The sequence below is a fragment of the Aquarana catesbeiana genome, linkage group LG05 (assembly GCF_042186555.1).
Source record: "Aquarana catesbeiana isolate 2022-GZ linkage group LG05, ASM4218655v1, whole genome shotgun sequence".
Lineage (NCBI taxonomy): Eukaryota > Metazoa > Chordata > Amphibia > Anura > Ranidae > Aquarana > Aquarana catesbeiana.
In genome coordinates this window covers 244,690,020-244,708,971 of record NC_133328.1, presented here as the reverse complement: position 1 = coordinate 244,708,971, position 18,952 = coordinate 244,690,020, and the positions used below count along the sequence as shown (strand labels likewise).

The 18,952-nt window shown below is 42.7% G+C and overlaps 1 protein-coding gene across 3 annotated transcripts in view; it reads right to left on the bottom strand.

Annotated features, from left to right (window-relative positions):
- Positions 1-18,952, bottom strand: part of SLC12A7 (solute carrier family 12 member 7) — a 919,795-nt gene that overhangs the window by 372,287 nt on the left and 528,556 nt on the right. For all 3 annotated transcript variants that reach the window (XM_073630658.1, XM_073630657.1, XM_073630659.1), the window contains exons 9-10: positions 15,881-16,045; positions 10,118-10,216 (exon numbers count right to left, since the gene is read on the bottom strand). In XM_073630658.1, the coding sequence (XP_073486759.1) occupies positions 10,118-10,216; positions 15,881-16,045 (264 nt within the window). The remainder of the gene's footprint in view (positions 1-10,117; positions 10,217-15,880; positions 16,046-18,952) is intronic.

Genomic DNA, 18,952 nt, shown 5'->3' with positions numbered 1-18,952 from the left:
GTACTCTCCTTATCCAGAAGAAAAAAGGCTCACACCTCTTACTAGTAGATCATTTGCTTCTGAGGTTACAAAGGGTTCCTTTCAGGATTGAGGAAGAGGGCATTCTGGGGATACCAATCGCACTTAATTGGCCCAGGAACATGTGGTACTCAGACTCCTGGTGGACACTCTGCGAGCCCTTCTGAATTGTCCAGACCTCTGAAGGGCCAGCGTACCATCCCATTTTTCGGTCACTGACTATAATTAAAATTCAATCATCCTTATTCTCTTAAAGACTAGAAAGTGAACGTTCTGTAAAATCTACCATCACACTTGCAAGGCCTATTTAGCTTGGTGCAAGTTGAGAAAATGCCATCTTTGAAGATATTTTGGAAGGATTCTGTCTTTCCTCTAGTTTGGCCTAGACTTGGCCTTGAGTACAATTCAACACAAGTACAAGTCTCGGCCTTGGCCACCCAGTTTCAGCAACCTCACTCATTGAGGCCATTTTGTACCTCAATCTGTTACTCTCAGTCTTTCAGAAGCCGTCCTTTGAATCTATTAGGGAAATTCCCTTGTCTGATTTTGCTCATAAGGAGACCTTCCTTGTTGCTCTTTCCTCTGAGGAGAGTCTCTGAATTAGTGACCTTATCCAGTAAGAAGTCCAGTAAAGAGGCTTTTTCCTGCTGTCCACCTTAATATGGATCCTGTCCTCCTAATAGCATCCTAAAAAAAATTCTCTCCTTAAGCTGTTAAAATTAACCTCTTAGCTACTGCCTCCTTCAGGAAATCTAATTCCCTCTTTGTGCTCCCTAAAAGTAATTGTAAAGTCTATTTGCACAGGGAAGCCCAGATACTCCCTAATGTTGTAAAGTTCTGTGTAAACTGTCGGCGCTATATAAATCCTGTAGACTAATAATACTCCTCTTCTCGGGTCTCACTTCGGCTCTCCTGGCCCCTCCCCTCCTGTTGAGAGCCTCCACAGCAAGCAGCTTGCTATGGGGCACCCAAACCAAGCTGCAGCTCTGTACATCCGTTCAGCCCCCTCTTCTGATTGGCTAACTGACTTTGACAGCAACAGGAGCCAATGGCGTTGTTGCAGTGTCTCAGCCAATCAGAAGGGAGAGTCCTGGATGGCCCGAGGCACTCGTGGACATCACTGGATAGAGATGGGGCTCAGGTAAGTATTAGGGGGTGCTGGGGTGGCTGCTGCACACAGGCTATTTATCTTAATGCATCAAGATAAACTTTCTGCTTTTACAACCACTTGAAGGTCCCTGCAAGGGTCTCTCTGCAGACTCCACCATTGCTAGGTGGAACAGACAAGTTATCAATTAAGCCCATGGCCTGAAGGCTATTGCTCTTTCCTTTCCCATTAAGGGGCACACTACCAGATCAGGGCTTTTCAGCATCAGGCATCTGTTTCTCCAACTAGCAAGGCTGCCACCTAGGCTTCTGTTCAAGTTATTAAGTTTTACTAGGTGCATGTTCAAGCTTCTTCTGGTACCAATTTCAGGTATAGGGTACTACAAACTGCTCTTTAGGGCGGTCCAGCCCTACTTGATCTATCTTGTTATGTGGGCCTGTTGACATTGTTGCTTGGTTACCCACTGCATTTGGACATCCAAGTTAAAACGCTTAAAAAAGACTATGTCCTGTACTGTTGGACTATCCTGGTGTATAGTACTGGTTACAGATCTAGGTTCTTATGGCCTCCTTATTGCTTGCTACAAAACACACTAGCTGGTAGTGAGAGGGGTTGCATAGCGATGTCTCAGTAACTTCTTTTGTCATTGTCCAGTCGTCTAAAGGTAGCTGTATGTAATCCAGTTGCAATGCCTAAAAAATCCTGTGTTCTGTACTGTAGGTCAAAAATCATATTTTAGAGTTTTCAGCAGAGTGGGCAAGCCATAGAATCCTGTAAGGTTTGGATTGTGGTTTGTGTCCCCATTGGGGAGATTTTCCCTCAGAACAGGAAATAAGAGGAAATCTCTCTGCACACTATACTTAGATGTCTTTTGGATTTAAAGTATATGAATTCTGCATTTTACAAGGACAGAGGGCGCACCAACCTTGTGCATTACCTTTCCAACAAAATATCATATTTATTGAAAAAAATATTGTACTCAGAGCTCTGAGGAAGAGGGGTCACTCTGGAAATGCGTCAGTAAACCTTGGACTACTCTCATCCCACTCAAGTTCACTGGCTAGCAGACAATGTTGGACGAAGTCACTGATGGACTTTTTTTAATCTTTCGCTTGCTTACACCATTTTATTCAATAAATATGATCTTTTGCTGCAAAGCTAACTCGCAAGGTGCGCCCTCTGTCCTTGTTTTTTTAGAATTTCTTCTGGGTTCTCCCTGACCTGTTTAGAGTGGCATCACAGCCAATGCAATGGTGTGGTGTGTGAAGAATCTTTATCCCTCGCCTTGAGTCCATCCACAGCTACCTCTTGAGCGCAGGAGCATTTGCTTTTTCTTATATGTGCTAGCAAAGGCTTAGGAAGAGAAGGGACACAGTGTAGTCAGAAACTTGCGAGGGTCATGAGTGAAACACAGGGGGAGTAAAACTACAGAGAGACTTTTGTCAAGTGCGATTACAGTATACAGGAGGTAGAAAACAAAAAGTACATAATGAGTAGCAGTTGGTAATATAGGAGTAGGGGAACCTGCCAAGGGTAACAGCAGAAGAGATGAGGAGAGATAGAACAAACTCCCTGCTGCATCTCACTTAAAGAAAGCCTGATGTTATTTGCCAGCACTAAGGTTTCAGTCACCAATCTGAGTGAGTTCCATTATAGAAGTGATTGCAGGAAGCAAAGAGAATGGTAGCATAAGATTCAGAAATACAAACTTTCTTGCGGATGCAGTAGGAGTGTATGTGCTGATGATGGGTTAACAGAGAACTCAGATCAGTAAATTGCATGAGCTGTTGGTTTTGATCACAGCTGCAGTATGCTGGAATGCACTAGCATCTCATTGATTGTTTTCACTCAAAAAGTTTTATCTCACCAAGGACTGGTAACTGTGATAATTGTCATGTGATCCAAGCACCCATTATTAAGCAAAGTGAATATTACTAAATAAAGGAGATCTTTGTTCACTTTCAATGCCCAATAGAGGGAAATATATGTGACATGTGCATAGGTTCTTTTCCTGCATTAGGAGTCATACTTATGCATTGCTGTAATATGTATATGCAACAGCCCATGCATTGTGTTGCACCCCATAATAAGCCCTGGGCAATGCACTGCAACATTGTGAAACAGGTGTTGTGGTGAGCAGCATAATAACATAATCATACATAACTAGTGCACATTACCATGTGTGCCCATTTGCAATGCACAAGGTGTGAATGGAAACCAAGTCTGTCCCAATGAACCAGTATTTGTTCACACTTTACCTGACACTTATAAGATCCAGTGCTTACTGGCATTAAGCAGGAAAATAGCTGCTAACAGAAGTTATGATGCTTAAGCTAGGGTTGCATGTTGGGCAGCATCGGCCGGTTCAATAGAAACTGGCCGAATTTCGGCCCGTGTGTACAGCAGCTGGTCCGACAGAAGTCGGGTGTGAAGGGGATTGACCGAAAAGTCCCTGTCAGAACACAATAGCTCAGCAGGGGAGATCGCTGTACTAACATTGTTTAGTACAGTGGCTCCTCCCGACCTTGGTGGTTTTTGTAAAAAATGTTGGTGGCAATATTTTCTGAAAGCATATAACCAGTAGAATAAAAAGAAGGTGCTCTTGATTTTTAAGGCCCCACGATATTTGCACAAATGTTTATCAAAGCAATATTTTCGCTAAAAATACACTAAGATCATTAATAGTGGACTCATACATGGCAAAATGTACAAAATCCCTGCTAAATATAAAAGTTAAAACTGTGTTGAGTTAATAAATAACAAATATTTGTACATTTTAAATTCATTTTTGTGAAATGGTGAAAACTGAAGGTACGCAAAACTGTAAATAAGATTTTTTCTCTAAAAATCCGGAGGTTACCATTTTTCACTTACAGCTTTCAGAGTTTGAAAAGACCCCTCAAATTAGACATTTTCTAAAAGCACATGACCTGTAGAATAAAAAAAAAGTGCTACTGATTTTTTGGGCTCCGCAATAATTGCACAAATGTTCATCATATCCCTATTTTCACTAAAAATACACTAAAATCATTAATATTGCACATAAACACAACGTAACTTACAAAATTCCTGCTAAATTAGTACTAAAGCATCATTCACGTGGCATACTAAAAGAGTACACCAATGGAGGGCCATGTTTACCCACACAGGGATGCACAGGTGTTCCGTGCATCCCTGTACAGGCAGTCCCATTTATGTCAATTGGGATGCAACGGCTGCACAGACATAGCAGCTGTTCCCAATCTGACATCTGTGTGGGTACATAACCCCAAACGCAGACAGTGTGAGCTCAGGGACATGCATGCGGACCTACATGGATGTAAAATTTGGAGCAACGGCTCTCTTCATGCCAGTGCTACATCCCAAATGACATTAATGGGACTGCCTGCACAGAGATGCACGGAACATCTGTGCATCCCTGTAAAGCTATACTGTGTATGCCCTGTGTGAACAAGGCCATAGGCCTCTTTCACACAAGCACACTGATCGGGTCTGCCTGTCCATTTTTCAGGTGGGCCCAATCGGACCACTCATTGTTCTCTATGGAGAGGCTGATGTAAATGGACATGTGTCCGTTTACACCTGCCTGCATCCGATCCAGTCCGCTAAAAACAGTTGGATGGGGATTCCATCCCCCATCCATCTAGCAGATCGAAAGGAATTATTTGGGAGTGTGGGCCCCACCCCAGACTCGCCAAGAACAAGAAGGCAAGTGGACTATTACGGTACATATAAGATGAGTATAGCCATAAAGTACAAATCATTCATAAAAGCACAGTATTTATTTATACAAAAAGAACAAACAGGTATATTAAAAGAATTTGGTGTTCTCAGATGACATATAACATTTCAACATGTTTCGCAGATTTACCGCTTCATCAGGATCATACATCTGTAAGTATAGCTAAGAATATACAATTACATACCAAATAACAAATTTAGATATAATTGTGGACCGGGGAGAGTGGAATGAGATAATAAAACTCCTTACTCGAGCCCCAGAGTGTGTGGGGGGAGGGCTCTCCGGCCAGGTCTCCCCGGCGATTGGGAAGGGAAATTATGGCACCCGCCAGACTCTAGATGAGATGGTTATAAAAGTATGAACGGAATAATCGGCATAAAGGTGGCTCTTTGGATAGAGAGATTAGATGCCACGGTCCCCCCAGGCTTAAATGAAGTAAACTCCTTTAAATCTTTTCTTTAATATATGGGTAACTGTCAATTTCCTGTCATTTCTTGGAGGGGTGTCTCGTCTATGTCTGGCCACATACGACTCTGCTGTAGTTCATCCATGGTTGTATTCCCAATTTTGGACCTCATTTTTGAGGACAATCGATCCTCTTTAGTTATGCTTTTTGTCTTAGAATTTTATGTATGTAATGTAAAACTTTAATTTATTTATGTAATTTGCAACTTTGTAAATGTTTTTGATGTAACTACTGTTATAAGCTCCATGCTTTGCACCTGGAATGTGTTTGGTGGATCTGACTTTCTATGGCCCCGTTTGTTTTCCCGGCGGTTGGTAGGTTCCCTGGTGGCCGAGTGACAGTTCTCTCCTTTGAGTGTCTCCTCGGCCACTTGTACTCGCCTCCATGGGGACCTCGGTTCTGTTCCCCCGCGCAGACTCATTCATGCCCTGCCTGGGTACCGCACAGTGAATGGGGGATGCGCGCGCACTCTGTGTGCGCCCTCCCCTTTCCGGCGGGCGAGAGGCTAGTGCGCAGGCGCGCGATCGTCGCGCGCGTTACCTGCGGGACCCTTGACCCAGTGACGGCGTCGGACGCCGCCAGCAGCGCCGATCCACACCACGGGGTTGAAGGGATTATTTATGGAGGTAGGCTGCCGCCAGGCACATAGACGTATAGGAGAACCAGACGCTCAGGAGACTGCATCACTGGTGAGCCCTTTACAGGCTATATTAGAGCTACATATACAATGCTACTTTCAACACTGCATTGTTTTTTACTTAGTTTTTTTCTGTTTTAATGTTCAGATACACATTTCCTAGATTCTGGATTTTGCTCCCAAGGTTCCTGTGTCTGCTGCTTCGCATGTTTGACGCAGTTCACTCAGGTTCATGGAACACCTATGATGTACACATGTCTCTTTGACTATAGACTCCTGGGCTCCTTATATTGATTTCTTTATTAACCAGGTAATTACTATTGTTTTTACCTCTGGCTATGATTGTCTCCCTATTCACTGGCCGGGGTTTCAGTTGACCACCTTACTCTCTCTACATGTGCACTTTTCAGCAGTATATATTGTTTTGTTCACATTCGCCATGTTTGTTTTCACTAGTTCTTGAATTATCTGGTTATGGTCACTTACTCATGTCCCCATACTCCCCCCCTCCCCGGGTTGTTTCTTGTCTCATCTCACCCACCGACACTTGACCTTCCCTCTCTCTTGTCGCTTTTCTAGTTCCCATACCTTCTTACCTCCCCTTTTTCCTATTCCCTTTTCCCTGTCACACTGGTGTGATTTTGTCACCTATAGCATGCCTTGATCAACACGGTTGTGGTGCAGGCCCTAATACTATCCACCTTTATGCCGATCATTCCGTTCATACTTTTATAACCATCTCAACTAGAGTCTGGCGGGTGCCATAATTTCCCTTCCCAATCGCCGGGGGAGACCTGGCCGGAGAGCCCTCCCGCCACACACTCTGGGGCTCGGGTAAGGATTTTTTTTATCTCATTCCACAATTATGTCTAAATTTGTTATTTGGTATGTAATTGTATATTCTTATCTATACTTACAGATGTATGATCCTGATGAAGCGGTAAATCCGCGAAACATATACTTACAGATGTATGATCCTGATGAAGCGGTAAATCCACGAAACATGTTGAAATGTTGTATGCCATCTGAGAACACCAAATTCTTTTAATATACCTGTTTGTTCTGTTTATTTGTTACTTTTGTATAAATAAATACTGTGCTTTTATGAATGATTTGTACTTTATGGCTATACTCATCTTATATGTACCGTAATAGTCCACTTGCCTTCTTGTTCTTGGCGAGTCTGGGGTGGGGCCCCAGATAATTCCTTTCAAACTACTTGGATGATGGTACATTTACACCGATATATCTGAAATTGCTTTGGAAGACCACACAGTTTCTACATCTAGCAGATCGGATGGTATCTGATGGAAATGGACAGGCGGTCCGTTTCCATCTGACTGCCCCATAGAAAACAGCGGGCTCTTTCGGTGTCTGCTCTACATCAGTGGAGTGGACACGGACCTGTCATCCGCAGGCGGATCTGCTTGACAGAGTTCACTCCATGTGAAAGGGGTCTTACCAGGAGCAGCCGGTCCATTAGGGGTGCAGGGGCCTCCCCTGCAGGGCGCAGGACTCATATGTTTGTATGAGGTTTTTTTTTTTTTTTCAAGCCACATGATTAAATCCTGAGGCTCCAATTAGCCTGAAAAAGGTTGGGCTCGGGGTGCAGAGCATTGTGCCCCGAAACTACCCACTTGTGACAATAGCAAATGAATATTTGCTATGGTCTTCTGGCTTCTCCCAAGGAATGGTGAGTGCGGGGGGTGACCGTCACTGTGGAGGGTTGAGTGCGGGGGGAGATTTTTTGCCATGGAGGGGCGAGCGCTGGGGCGGCCGTTGCCATGGAGGGGTGAGTGGGGGAGGGTGGCCGTCACCGTGGAGAGGCTGGGTGTGGGCAGACCTGGAAGGGGGTGGGGTTGCCGTCCCCCAGAAAAGGTCACTGGGTCTTACTAAGGTTGTTTTTTTTACTTTTTTTAAGTTAATTTTTTTTTTTTTATGTTTTTGCATTTCTTATGGCGGGGGGGGTCTTTGGTGAGATATCAGAGGTCTAAACAGACCCCCATACCATTTTTTTTGAGACAGAGAAAGATAGTCCTTTTCTCTGTGTCAATTTACTTGAATGAATGGAATCTGTATAGAGATTCCATTCATTCATAAACTGACAGTCTGATACATAGTAACACTCACGGTTACTATTATCAGATGTCCGTGGGCATGTAGGAGCACTCATAGTGATCACTGCATGCACCCAGGGTGCTACACTGAGGGAGTTGGAAAACACATGTTTACCATGCCCCCCAAGCCCAAACATTACCTGCACCTCTCCCCTTCCCCCCACCGCGATCCCCAGCCTGACAGTTTGCCGGAGCAGAAGCTGCAGGAGGAAAGGGGGTGCCACTCCCAGCATGGATGGACCGGGGGCTGGTATGTGGGGTGACCAGAGTGATTGGGGGGGCACATCTGGACCCCCCCAAGCAGCACCTGAAGTCAGCGGGAGCGGCAGAGGAGGGATGCCAGCTTATGATGGTAGCTGCAGAGGATCTAATTTGCGGGGGTCAGGTCAGGAGGGTGAAGGGGATAGAATAGGGGGGTAGTTTTAGGTGGAAGGAAGCGGCGGAGGTGAAGAGGCTTGGGACCGGGCAGCGGCGGCATGGAGGGGGGGGGGGTCAGTTTAGGGGTTTATAACTGATCAGCGGGTTGTAATTCACTGATCAGAGTTAAAGAATTGTTCAGCAGTCTGCTGAACAATTCTATTATAAGTTTATGGTCATTGAAGTCAACATGAGCTTATAGGAGAGAGAGAAAAGAGGTCCGCACGGCGTACGAACTTGGCCACCTGGGGGCAGTGTTGTAGGTCCATACGCCGTACGGACCTGGCAGCGAACGGGTTAAGGGGCTGTAAAGCAGTTCAATCACTTCCACAGGTGCAGTAACATATGGTCCCTTGTCTGACTTCTCCCTGCCATGGATCCGATTCTCTGTGGCCCCTCCTGGGCATTCAGGATGTCCGTGGCTAGTGTCAGTGGGGACAGCAGAGGACGACCAGCAGACAACCATTTCCAGATCGCCCCAATAAAGAATGAAGCTTGAAGCATTTTGTCATTTCCCGTTTCAGAGCTGTGATTTCACTGCTGCTAAGGCCTGTGCATGATCTGTGCTTAATTAGCTTCATAGGAGTGTAGGGGAGACATTAGAGGTCTAAACCACCCCTAAAATGTTATTAAAGAACCTCTTGCCAACCCCCCAATTGTAGCAATAATGTTAATTTAACAATTAAAGTAAAGCAAAAAGTTACACAATTAAAACTTAAATAGAATTAAAAAATAAATCCACTTGTTAAGCCCCCTGCCCCACTAGCGTAAATGTGCGGGTGTCGGATGTGCCTTTATATGAAAACAACTGCACTACACATATTAGATATTGTTGTACATGCCAGAGTGAGCCCAATAATTCCAGATCCATCATTCATAATTAAATCTAAATTGATGACCTGTAAAGGCTTATAAAGCACTGCTTGTAAACAATTTGGCTGTAGTTTGTTGCTGCTGCATGTGGCTTGAGATCTATTTGCCCTACACAACCTCATATTTTCTTTTTACCAACAAAACTAGGTAATATTTTTTGACATGCAATGCGCTATTATATGCTAGTAAAATATATTTTGTTTGTGTGCACTAAAGTTAGCTTTAGTGCATTTTTTACTGAAAATATGGGTTTGTTAAACAATTGCACTAATATATAAAAAAGAAAAAAAAAATAGTGAGACATAAAAACTACCACCATTTTATTCTTTTCTTTTTAGAATATGTTAAAAAATAAATAAATTATTTGCACACACACACACACACACACACACACATATACACACACATATATATATTATATACATACACACACACAGTTTATCAATCTTCAGTCCTAAAAAAAGTACATTTTACCAAGTGTATTTTTTTTTTTTTTTAATGGCTTTGGCAGCAAAGGGTTAAAGCAGTATTTATGCAAATATACTTGTAGTATTCCAGCAAATTCAGGAGAACCTAGGTTTTAAAATAGTTTGTCCCCCAAACATCTTTTCAAAAATATGGACACCAAAAGCTCATTGCTGGCATTTTCTATTTCTATTGCAAGCTCTAGAGCAAACAAATATCTAGCATGCAATTGTATTTCTTCTATATACCCACCAATTAACATTAAAAAAGATACATATAAAAGATGTGGTTGCAATAGCCAATATTGTTCCTGAAGGGATAGATTTCTGAGCATCCTTCAAATCTCCAGACCGATTTGAACCAGCCATGATACCTGCATTTGAATATTGAAAAATACAGTAGCTTAAGCTTTCTTCTTTAATTGCATTGTGTGAATTGAGAACAACCTTCACTTGTTCCTACTTTTACGATTATGAAAGGTCTCCTGTAGCATCATTGTTGCTCAACAAGTAAAACTTGATATAATAGCGGTTAGGCAAGCAAAGGTCTCACTACTTCTGCAAATAATTCATTCATTCGTGGCTATGTGTCAGGTAGATTTTAGACAGCAATGTCAATTCACTTAATATAAAGGGGTCTATTTGTAAATAAATAAATAATCACTGTGCAAATGTCTCAAGCATTTGCAAAGCCATCACAAATTATCACCGTAATCTGCCTGAAGTTTATTTCCTATGATCATCAGCTCCATCTAGAGACCATAATGTGGTATTTTGCTGACTGAGGTACAGTATGTCAGGAAAGTACTACACGAGTCAAGAGGGATGCAGACGTGAACGTCTGATGGGGGGAGGGGCCGAAGGTGGCGCCGGAGTGGAGCACAGAGGCGGGCAGGAAAGTGCGGGTTGGCGTGCAGAGGGAGAGCGGCGTGGAGAGAGACAGAAGCCGCTTTGCCCTATGTACCTGTGAGGACGCAGTTGCCGCCCCTATAGCTTTCAGCAAAGGGAGGAGGGATGGATAGGCGAGGTGGGGTATCGCTGCCACTCTGCGCCATCCATGCCTGAGAAGACGCGGCGGACGTCCCCGTCACTCCAGCAATACGAGGAGGAATAGATCCCCATGTGGAAACCCCGGCTGGAGTGCAGAGCGATAGAGTGGAGGGAGGCTCATTAGACTCTCTCTGGGACTGACACACACAACAGTGCCAGGGTCAAAACAGGATCCAAGCTGATGAACAGCGATATACCCCCCTACCTTACCCCACACTGGACCTAGAGGAGACCGGATCATCTGGAAACAAACAAATACAGCACTCTGTAAAAACAAGGAGCTGGTGAGTTTAAATTCAGAAGAAGACCTCCCCTCCAGTTATGACTATTTTTGCTTTGATTTAATGATCTATGGAAGTATAAAATGATATTGGATATGGACTGGCAATGTAGGATGTGAAAGTATAGGAGGAGAAGGAAGGGAATAAATAAGAGTGTGTCCATTTATACCTGCCCCCATTTCCTGGCAACTACCTGTTAAATCTCTAAAGGCATTATCAGGAAGGAGGCACTGACAGGAAGAAGGTGGGAAGCCTGAAATTAAAGTCACAGTTTATAAATGTGTTAGATGCTTGCTCCCTGAGTACTATATATAGCTTATCAGTGCCAATAGAAAAAGCCTTTCGGAAAGGTCAAAACACCGGGTGAAACACGGGTACACGTCTGTGCCCTGGGATTGTGCATATCTTAAGTAAACCCGGTGAAGCATGAGAGGGCACAATCAGAGAACAGCTGAACTTAAAACTCCCAGGGAGAGCCTTAACACAAGCACAATACAGAAATATCTGAAGGAAGTAAATACTAAAAGCTCGGACACCGATATGAAGCAATCAGGAACGAAAGATAAAAAAACTCAATTGAAACAAAAGGGGGGACAGGGAGAGAAGCCCAGAGAAGAAATGGAGCAAGAGGGCGTGGCTGCTTTGAATGATTCTGAGGAGATAAGAAACACAATATCCACTATAAGTAAAGCTAAGATGACAGAAATGTTTATGAAGTTAGAAAATGTTATTAAAACAGAAATCCTAAGTGTGCGATCAGACATGAGCCACCTTCTACGTAGAGTAGAAGAAATGGAAGAAACAGCAGACGCACAGGCGAAAGAGATACAGGACCTAAAAGAGCAAATTAAGAAAGTGCAACATGATAATCGTTTATTGATGTATAAATTAGAACAAGTAAACCAAAGCAGAAGACAAAATCTGCGTATAAGAGATCTTCCTGAACAACAAAAACGAGGATCTGAGAATCAAGTTGCAGAAACTATTTAACTCTACACTGGGAAGAAGAGAAGATGAGGTCCTGAGGATTGACAGGGTCCACAGGATCCGAAAACCCCCAAATATGAGGCAAGAAATCCCAAGAGACGTAATAGTCAAGTTTCATTCATATGAAGACAAGGAGAAGATATGGTCCAACCTCAGAGGGGCCCCAGCCCTCAGTTATGATAAGGAGTTAAAAATTTTCTCAGACCTATCAGCAGGAACGCTAGCAAGAAGAAGGCAACTAAAACCCCTGTTGGATCAACTGAAATTGGCTAACCTGAAATATAGTTGGGGGTTCCCAACATCCCTACTAGTGATAAAAGAAGGAACAGGATCAGGATCATAAAAAATTAAAAGGCCAATGTCAGGACAGTTATCGACGGTTAGTTGCAAAAAGAGAAGAGTTGAGAGGAAAGTACTACACTATGGCCACTAGATGCAGCAGGCAATCACAGGATATAAATGTATTACCAAATTATGGGGATTGTTTGTGCAAAGTTCGATGAGGAGCAGAATGTTCCCATGCTTTCTTTCTACCTTGTAGGCTCCCTGTCTGACCTTAGATGCAGCGCAAATCCAATCCTATTGCCTAGTTCTCCACCAAACTAGGCACTGAGCAGTGGATACTGTGCTGTAGCCTAAAGAGAACTCTCCCATTAATCTCTGTCGGGACACAGGAATCCTTACGCAGGAAGAAAGGGTTATACAGTTGCCTACAGGAGTATAAGACACTGGGCACAAAAAACTGAAAGGACAGCCTTAGGGGCTAGAACCCCTCCAACAACAGACAAACAGACATGCTTCAGCTGTAGCAAGTACTTTGAAAAAACAATTAAATTAAATACGAGGGGAGGTAGGGCATAAACTTGGCTTCGGAGGCTGTAATATTTTCTCGGGGGGGGGGGGGGGAGCAATTGACCCGTTGCGCCCCCCCCCCCCCATCTGCCCCTGATCTCCCCCCAACCACAGTAAACATTTTTTGTTTGCCAGTGTCCAATTTTTAGGCAGCAAAAAAAAAGTGATTTCCTGTATACCTTAATGAACAAGAAAGAAAGGGGCTACCTTGTCCCTCAAACTATGTGCCTAAACAAAAGACTAGTAGTGTATCTACCAGGTAATTGTAGAACAAGAAAAATGGTGAAACTAGTAGTTGAGGAACCCTTTCATAGAAACTGGGAAACCATTTTGTGGTCCATCCATAAGAACAAACAATTATATTTCCAAATGATTCAGTGGCATCCAGATGCAATTTGCCTGGAGATGGGCTTTATTTGGCTTACACATCTGCACAGATAATTATGATGCCAAACATTAGGCAGCTGGTGACCAATACTGCATCACACAAAGTTACACAAGAGCCATTTCAACTTGAGAAATTTTGACCTGTTCAAGAGGGACTGGACTAGCAAGGCCAACACAAAAACTTGTTGCAAAGCAAAACAGACCAGAGAAGCATGGCGCGAGAGAGGAGGTTTCAACATTTTATCAGTTGTGTCCTTAAAGCGGAGTTCCAGCCCAAAATTGAACTCCTTTGTAAACAAAGGCACACCCACCCCCCCCCCTCTTTTTTGGATAATTTTTATTGTTTATTTTCATACTTTTGTAAATTTTATTCAGGACTTCTGTCCCACGGCGAGGTACGTCACTTCTGTGGTGTCCACCTCCTTCCCCCCTTCTGGGACCTGTGTGTGTCCCAGAAAACGCCACACAACTTACGCATGCGCAGTAGGAAACAGGCTGTGAACCCGCAAGGCTTCCCTTGCCGTTTCCCTTTCGCAACGATGCCGGCGCCCGGAGCCGATGGACCGGTCGGCTTTGGGTACCGACATAGCAGGCTTCCTGGACAGGTAAGTGTCCTTATATTAAAAATCAACAGCTATAGTATTTGTATGTAATTTTTTTTCACCCAGGGTGGAACTCCATTTTAAAGGAAAGTATATCCTCCATAGCAATGGATGAAGGCATGAGACTGGAGGTTTAACATTCAGAGGTGTAGACTGTAAAGTGAAAGTAACATAAGCATATTATGGACAGCCTCGGTGAAAGGGGTGACAACCTACATAGTCTGGCTGAAAAAAGAAGAAGAAAAAAAATGCAAAATTATATATATTTATATACACATACACATGTATAATTCTATATATACAATCCTATAACCTCTCTCCTTTTAGAAGACATGAAGAAGTCCTGAACGTTCCCAGGAGGCTCTTTCTCACCCAGACTCGGATTGTTGCTTGGGGACCTATAGTTGCAGATTTAACAGTAGCTGACACATCTAGATGAGAGGCAGCTGGTGTCAGGGAGGTCACAGAAGTGGCCAGCTACAGCTGATTACCTCTGTCTTTGCCAAGCAAGGAGGATCCTATGATGATCAGTGCAGCTGTCCCCTGTGTGGATTTGCTGGTTTTCGTCTCTCCTCTCGCGCCGTCAGCGGGAGGGGGGGATTGCCGATAACCGTCAAATCCTGTTTACATCCAGGGGTGGACACAGCTGATCACATGGTAAAGAGCCCCCGTGATTGGCTCTTTACCCCGATCAGAGCCGATGCACGCCGCAGGGGGCCGTTTGGCTATAGCGCGTTCACAAAGGACTTAAATAAAGCTTGGACTATTTTATTATCAGTTAAGTCGGTGCCCATTTCCTACGTTTCTTTAGGTTTGCCCACAGTATGTACAGCGTATATCCTGGCATGGACCCTAAGCCACATTAAATCAGGGTTTTTAGCACCACAAGGCTTTTTTTCCCCAAGCTGTGCACAATAACAGAAAATTGTCCGGTTCCTGTTGAACTGGACGATTTTCAGCCAGTGTGTACCCAGCTTAAATCCTTCCCCAGGCAAATCTCACTGTCGCTGATACTCGATACCTCCACAGACATCTCACTACCCCAGACCCTTTATCCTTTCCCAGACACCTCAGCTCTGCAGACATCCTATCTCTTCACGGATAACTCACCCCTTCCTCAATTCTACAGACTAATCTAGGGCCAATACCCTCCACTCACGCTTTTTAAAGCACTCTTCTTGCTCTGTCCACCTGATAACGGGAGTGTGGATCTTCCAGCGATCGACATCATGCTGCTCTGACAAGCTAGGCTCTTATCCAGTAAAAATAAGTACAAAATAAATAATCCTTTATTCAGAGAAAATGGAAAGGAAATATTGCCTTCCAATATGCTACATTTGACAAAGATAAAATAGGTATCCTCTACAAATATACTATATACTCCTCACTGTCACTGCCTCACAGTCACCACTGCTGTCACTTCACATACCACCCTGCTCCACAGCTCTGCTGTTGCTGCTCCACCATCCCAACCAATGCTCACAATCCTCAGTGTTGATGCTGTACAGTCCCATGACACACACTTTCACGGTCACCACTTCACAATCTAGGTTAAAGCCATGTCACCTGTTGCTATACGGTCTGTCTTATTTACCTGCGACTGTATGTGGTGTATAGGTCTAGAAAGGCATCACACTGCCCCCACCATGAAGTTAGCCAAGCACAAATTAACATGAACACAAAAACATAATTAATTATGAAGCTTTGTCCCTTTTTCCACAATAAACTTTATAATAGATAGATAGATAGATAGATAGATAGATAGATAGATAGATAGATAGATAGATAGATAGATAGATAGAGCTTATGTATAAGTCTTTTTAAACAAAATATTTAGACAGCAATAAGGTAACCTTTTACTATCCAATTACTGCCTTACCTGTCACAGAGGGAAAGTAAATTCCAACTAGCATTGTGAAGTAAGTCATAATGTCTGTCAAGACATAGTTTTGATTGTATGTTTTCTGACTTTCTCCTGAAGCAGTTGATGATTGGTTTCTCTCAATTATTGATTCTTTTGGACTATATGCACTCCACAGATTATCTGTTACATTAAAGAAATAACCATATTCTTGTTATAAATTTAGAACAATCCAGGTTTGCTATATAACAATGTGAATAAGCATCAATATGCATACATGTATTTTGATGTTGGGATAATGGGCAAGAAGCAGAATGATCAGTAGAACACTGCCTATTGAGGCTAATGGGCTTGGAAGGTCTAGGTGTAGGGACTAGCAAGACTAAACTAAAGTCAAGTCCAGATAAACAAGAACAACAAAAGACGGTTTTGTGCCACAAGGTGGTGGGAGAAAGCTGATGGTGATGGATTAAAGCCTCACTGGAGATAGCAGACAGAAAACAAGAAGATCGTTACCACTGCTAAAGGTTTCGTTTCACACTGCAGCTGGAAGTTCGCTTGCCGAACACCCATTTGTTCATCTGTTCGCACAAGGTTCTCCATAAACTGTACACAGTGCACAGGTCTCTCTCATATTTCCCCTGCTGGTTGAATTTTCTTGGACTATAGTGTTAGGCTATTTTCACTATTGTTGAATGTTAAGGCTCATGGTCCAATGTTCTTTTGGCTACTTTTTTTCTTGAGATGGAAGGTGAGGGAATGTTACATTAGCCCAGCGAAAGACAACACAAAAAAAACTATTAAACAAAAACATTACATTTATTTATAAATGACGCCTTGCTTTTTTTTTTTGAAAGCCTATTAATGAAATGGTAGGTTTTATTATTCAGTTTTTCACATTTAGAAAGAATACAATGCAGCGTTGAAAACAAATCTACACTAAAAGTAATTAAAATCATTTATGGCAAGTGAGAGGCCATATACAAGGATTTGAATATGGCCTCTCTCTTGCCATAAATGATTTTGATTACTTTTAGTGTAGATTTGTTTTTAGTGCTGCATTGTATTCTTTTTCTGTATTTATCCAAGGATAGTTATATATTGACCTTGAGTGTCCAGCTGCTTAAATTAGTATTGTAATATTTTTGCACTGGCTGAACCCCACTTTTTATTTCTGAGTCTTTCACATTTGTCTGAGGCTCTTGTATGTTAGAAAAGATTTGTCAGCCAGAAGTCTGGGGAGCAAAGCACCACATACCATAAACTAGAAAATACACATGGAATACGAAGTGGGGACTTTTAAGGTGCCAGACATGATGTTTTAAAATGTTATTGAGTACATTAAAAGTTTTTTTTTTTTTTTTAAGAATTTGAATGAAGATTAAATGTGATCCAGGTATACAGTACAGCGATTATTGTGGATCTGGGTTATTTTTCTAGATCCTTATTGCGGTGATATTGTTCTCCTATGACACACTGATATCCTTTTGGCCCCTATACGGATACATACTCACCTAGTGGCATTTTCGGGATAAGAGCAGTCCTTCAGATTTATTGTAACTTTGTAAGAATTAATTATGTATGAAACCTGACAACAGGGCTACATTGTCCTATGTGATATTGTCTCTAAATGTGTATTCTTTTTGTCTACAGTTAACATCCTGTACAGTAAATAAAAATGTTCCTGAAGAAGCCATCTTTTGGGGAAACATGTTGAGCAATAATCGCTGTACTGTATACCTGGATCACATGTGATCTTTATTCAAATTCAATTAAAAAAACAAAGCATCTTTTAATGTACTTTAATTTTATATAAATTTTAAAACCTGATGTAGTATATTATCTCTGTCTGGCATCTTGAAGCAGAGTTCTGCCTGCAAAAAAAATTAAAAGTCAGCAGCTACAAATACTGCAGCTGCTGACTTTTAAAATAAGGACACTTACCTGTCCAGGGCGCCCACAATGTCCTCACCCAAAGCCGATCTGTCCCTTGGCTCTGGGTGGAGAGCCGGTATCTTCTGTAGGGAATCAGGAAGAGAAGCCTTGCAGCTTCACAGTTTGTTTCCTAATGCGCATGCGTGAGTCGCGCTGCACGTTCTGAATGGTCCCTGCTGTGTTCTGGTACCTGTGTCTCTCCCAGAAGACGGGGGGCCGGACATGGTGTAGTTCGCCGAGGATTCTGCGGCGGTCTTTTGCTGGAAGTGGGAGCAAATACCTGGATTAGACAGGTATCTGCTCCCCTCTAAAAGGTGCCAAATGTGACACCGGAGGGGGGGGGGAGGGACCGGATCAGCAGAAGTTCCATTTCTGGGTAGAATTCCGCTTTAAATGTCCCCACTTCGTATTCCATGTGTATATGCTCTTGTATATTAGTTATTTATTCACTGTTATCTAATTTTGTTTATTTTTTTATACATAGTTTGGTTGAAAAAAGACACAATTCCATTTAGTTCAACCAACAAAAAGGGGAGCAAAAAATTACAATCCTTTATACACAATCCAATATCCACAGTTGATCCAGAGGAAGAGAAAAAAAACACAGCGAAGCATGATCCAATTTGCACCAGCAGGGGAAAAAAAAAAAAACCTTCCTGATCCCCCACAAGGCAATCGGATGTTCCCTGGATCAACTTTACCTATAAAATGTTGGTATCCAGTTATATTATGCACATTTAGGAAGGAATCCAGGCCTTTTTTTTACAGAGCTGGACAGAACCAGCTCTTGAGGGAGTCTATGCCACATCTCTTACTGTGGAGAAGCCTTTCTGTATTTGGAGACTTCCTCCAGACATAAAGAGTGCCCCCTTGTCCTCTGTGGTGACCTTAAAGTGAATAACAATGAGTTCACTATATGGACCAGTTATATATTTATTTATACATGTTGATGATATCCCCCCCTTAATCTCCTCTTCTCAAGAGAGAATATATTCAGTTCCTCTATTCTTTCCTTTTCTAATCAGTTTAGTTGCCCGTCTCTGCACTCTCTCTGGTTCCCCAATATCCTTTTTGTGAACTGGTGCCCAAAACTGAACTGCATACAGGGGCAAAAAGATCTCTCTCTCGAGTCTATACCTCACAAAACAAGAAAGG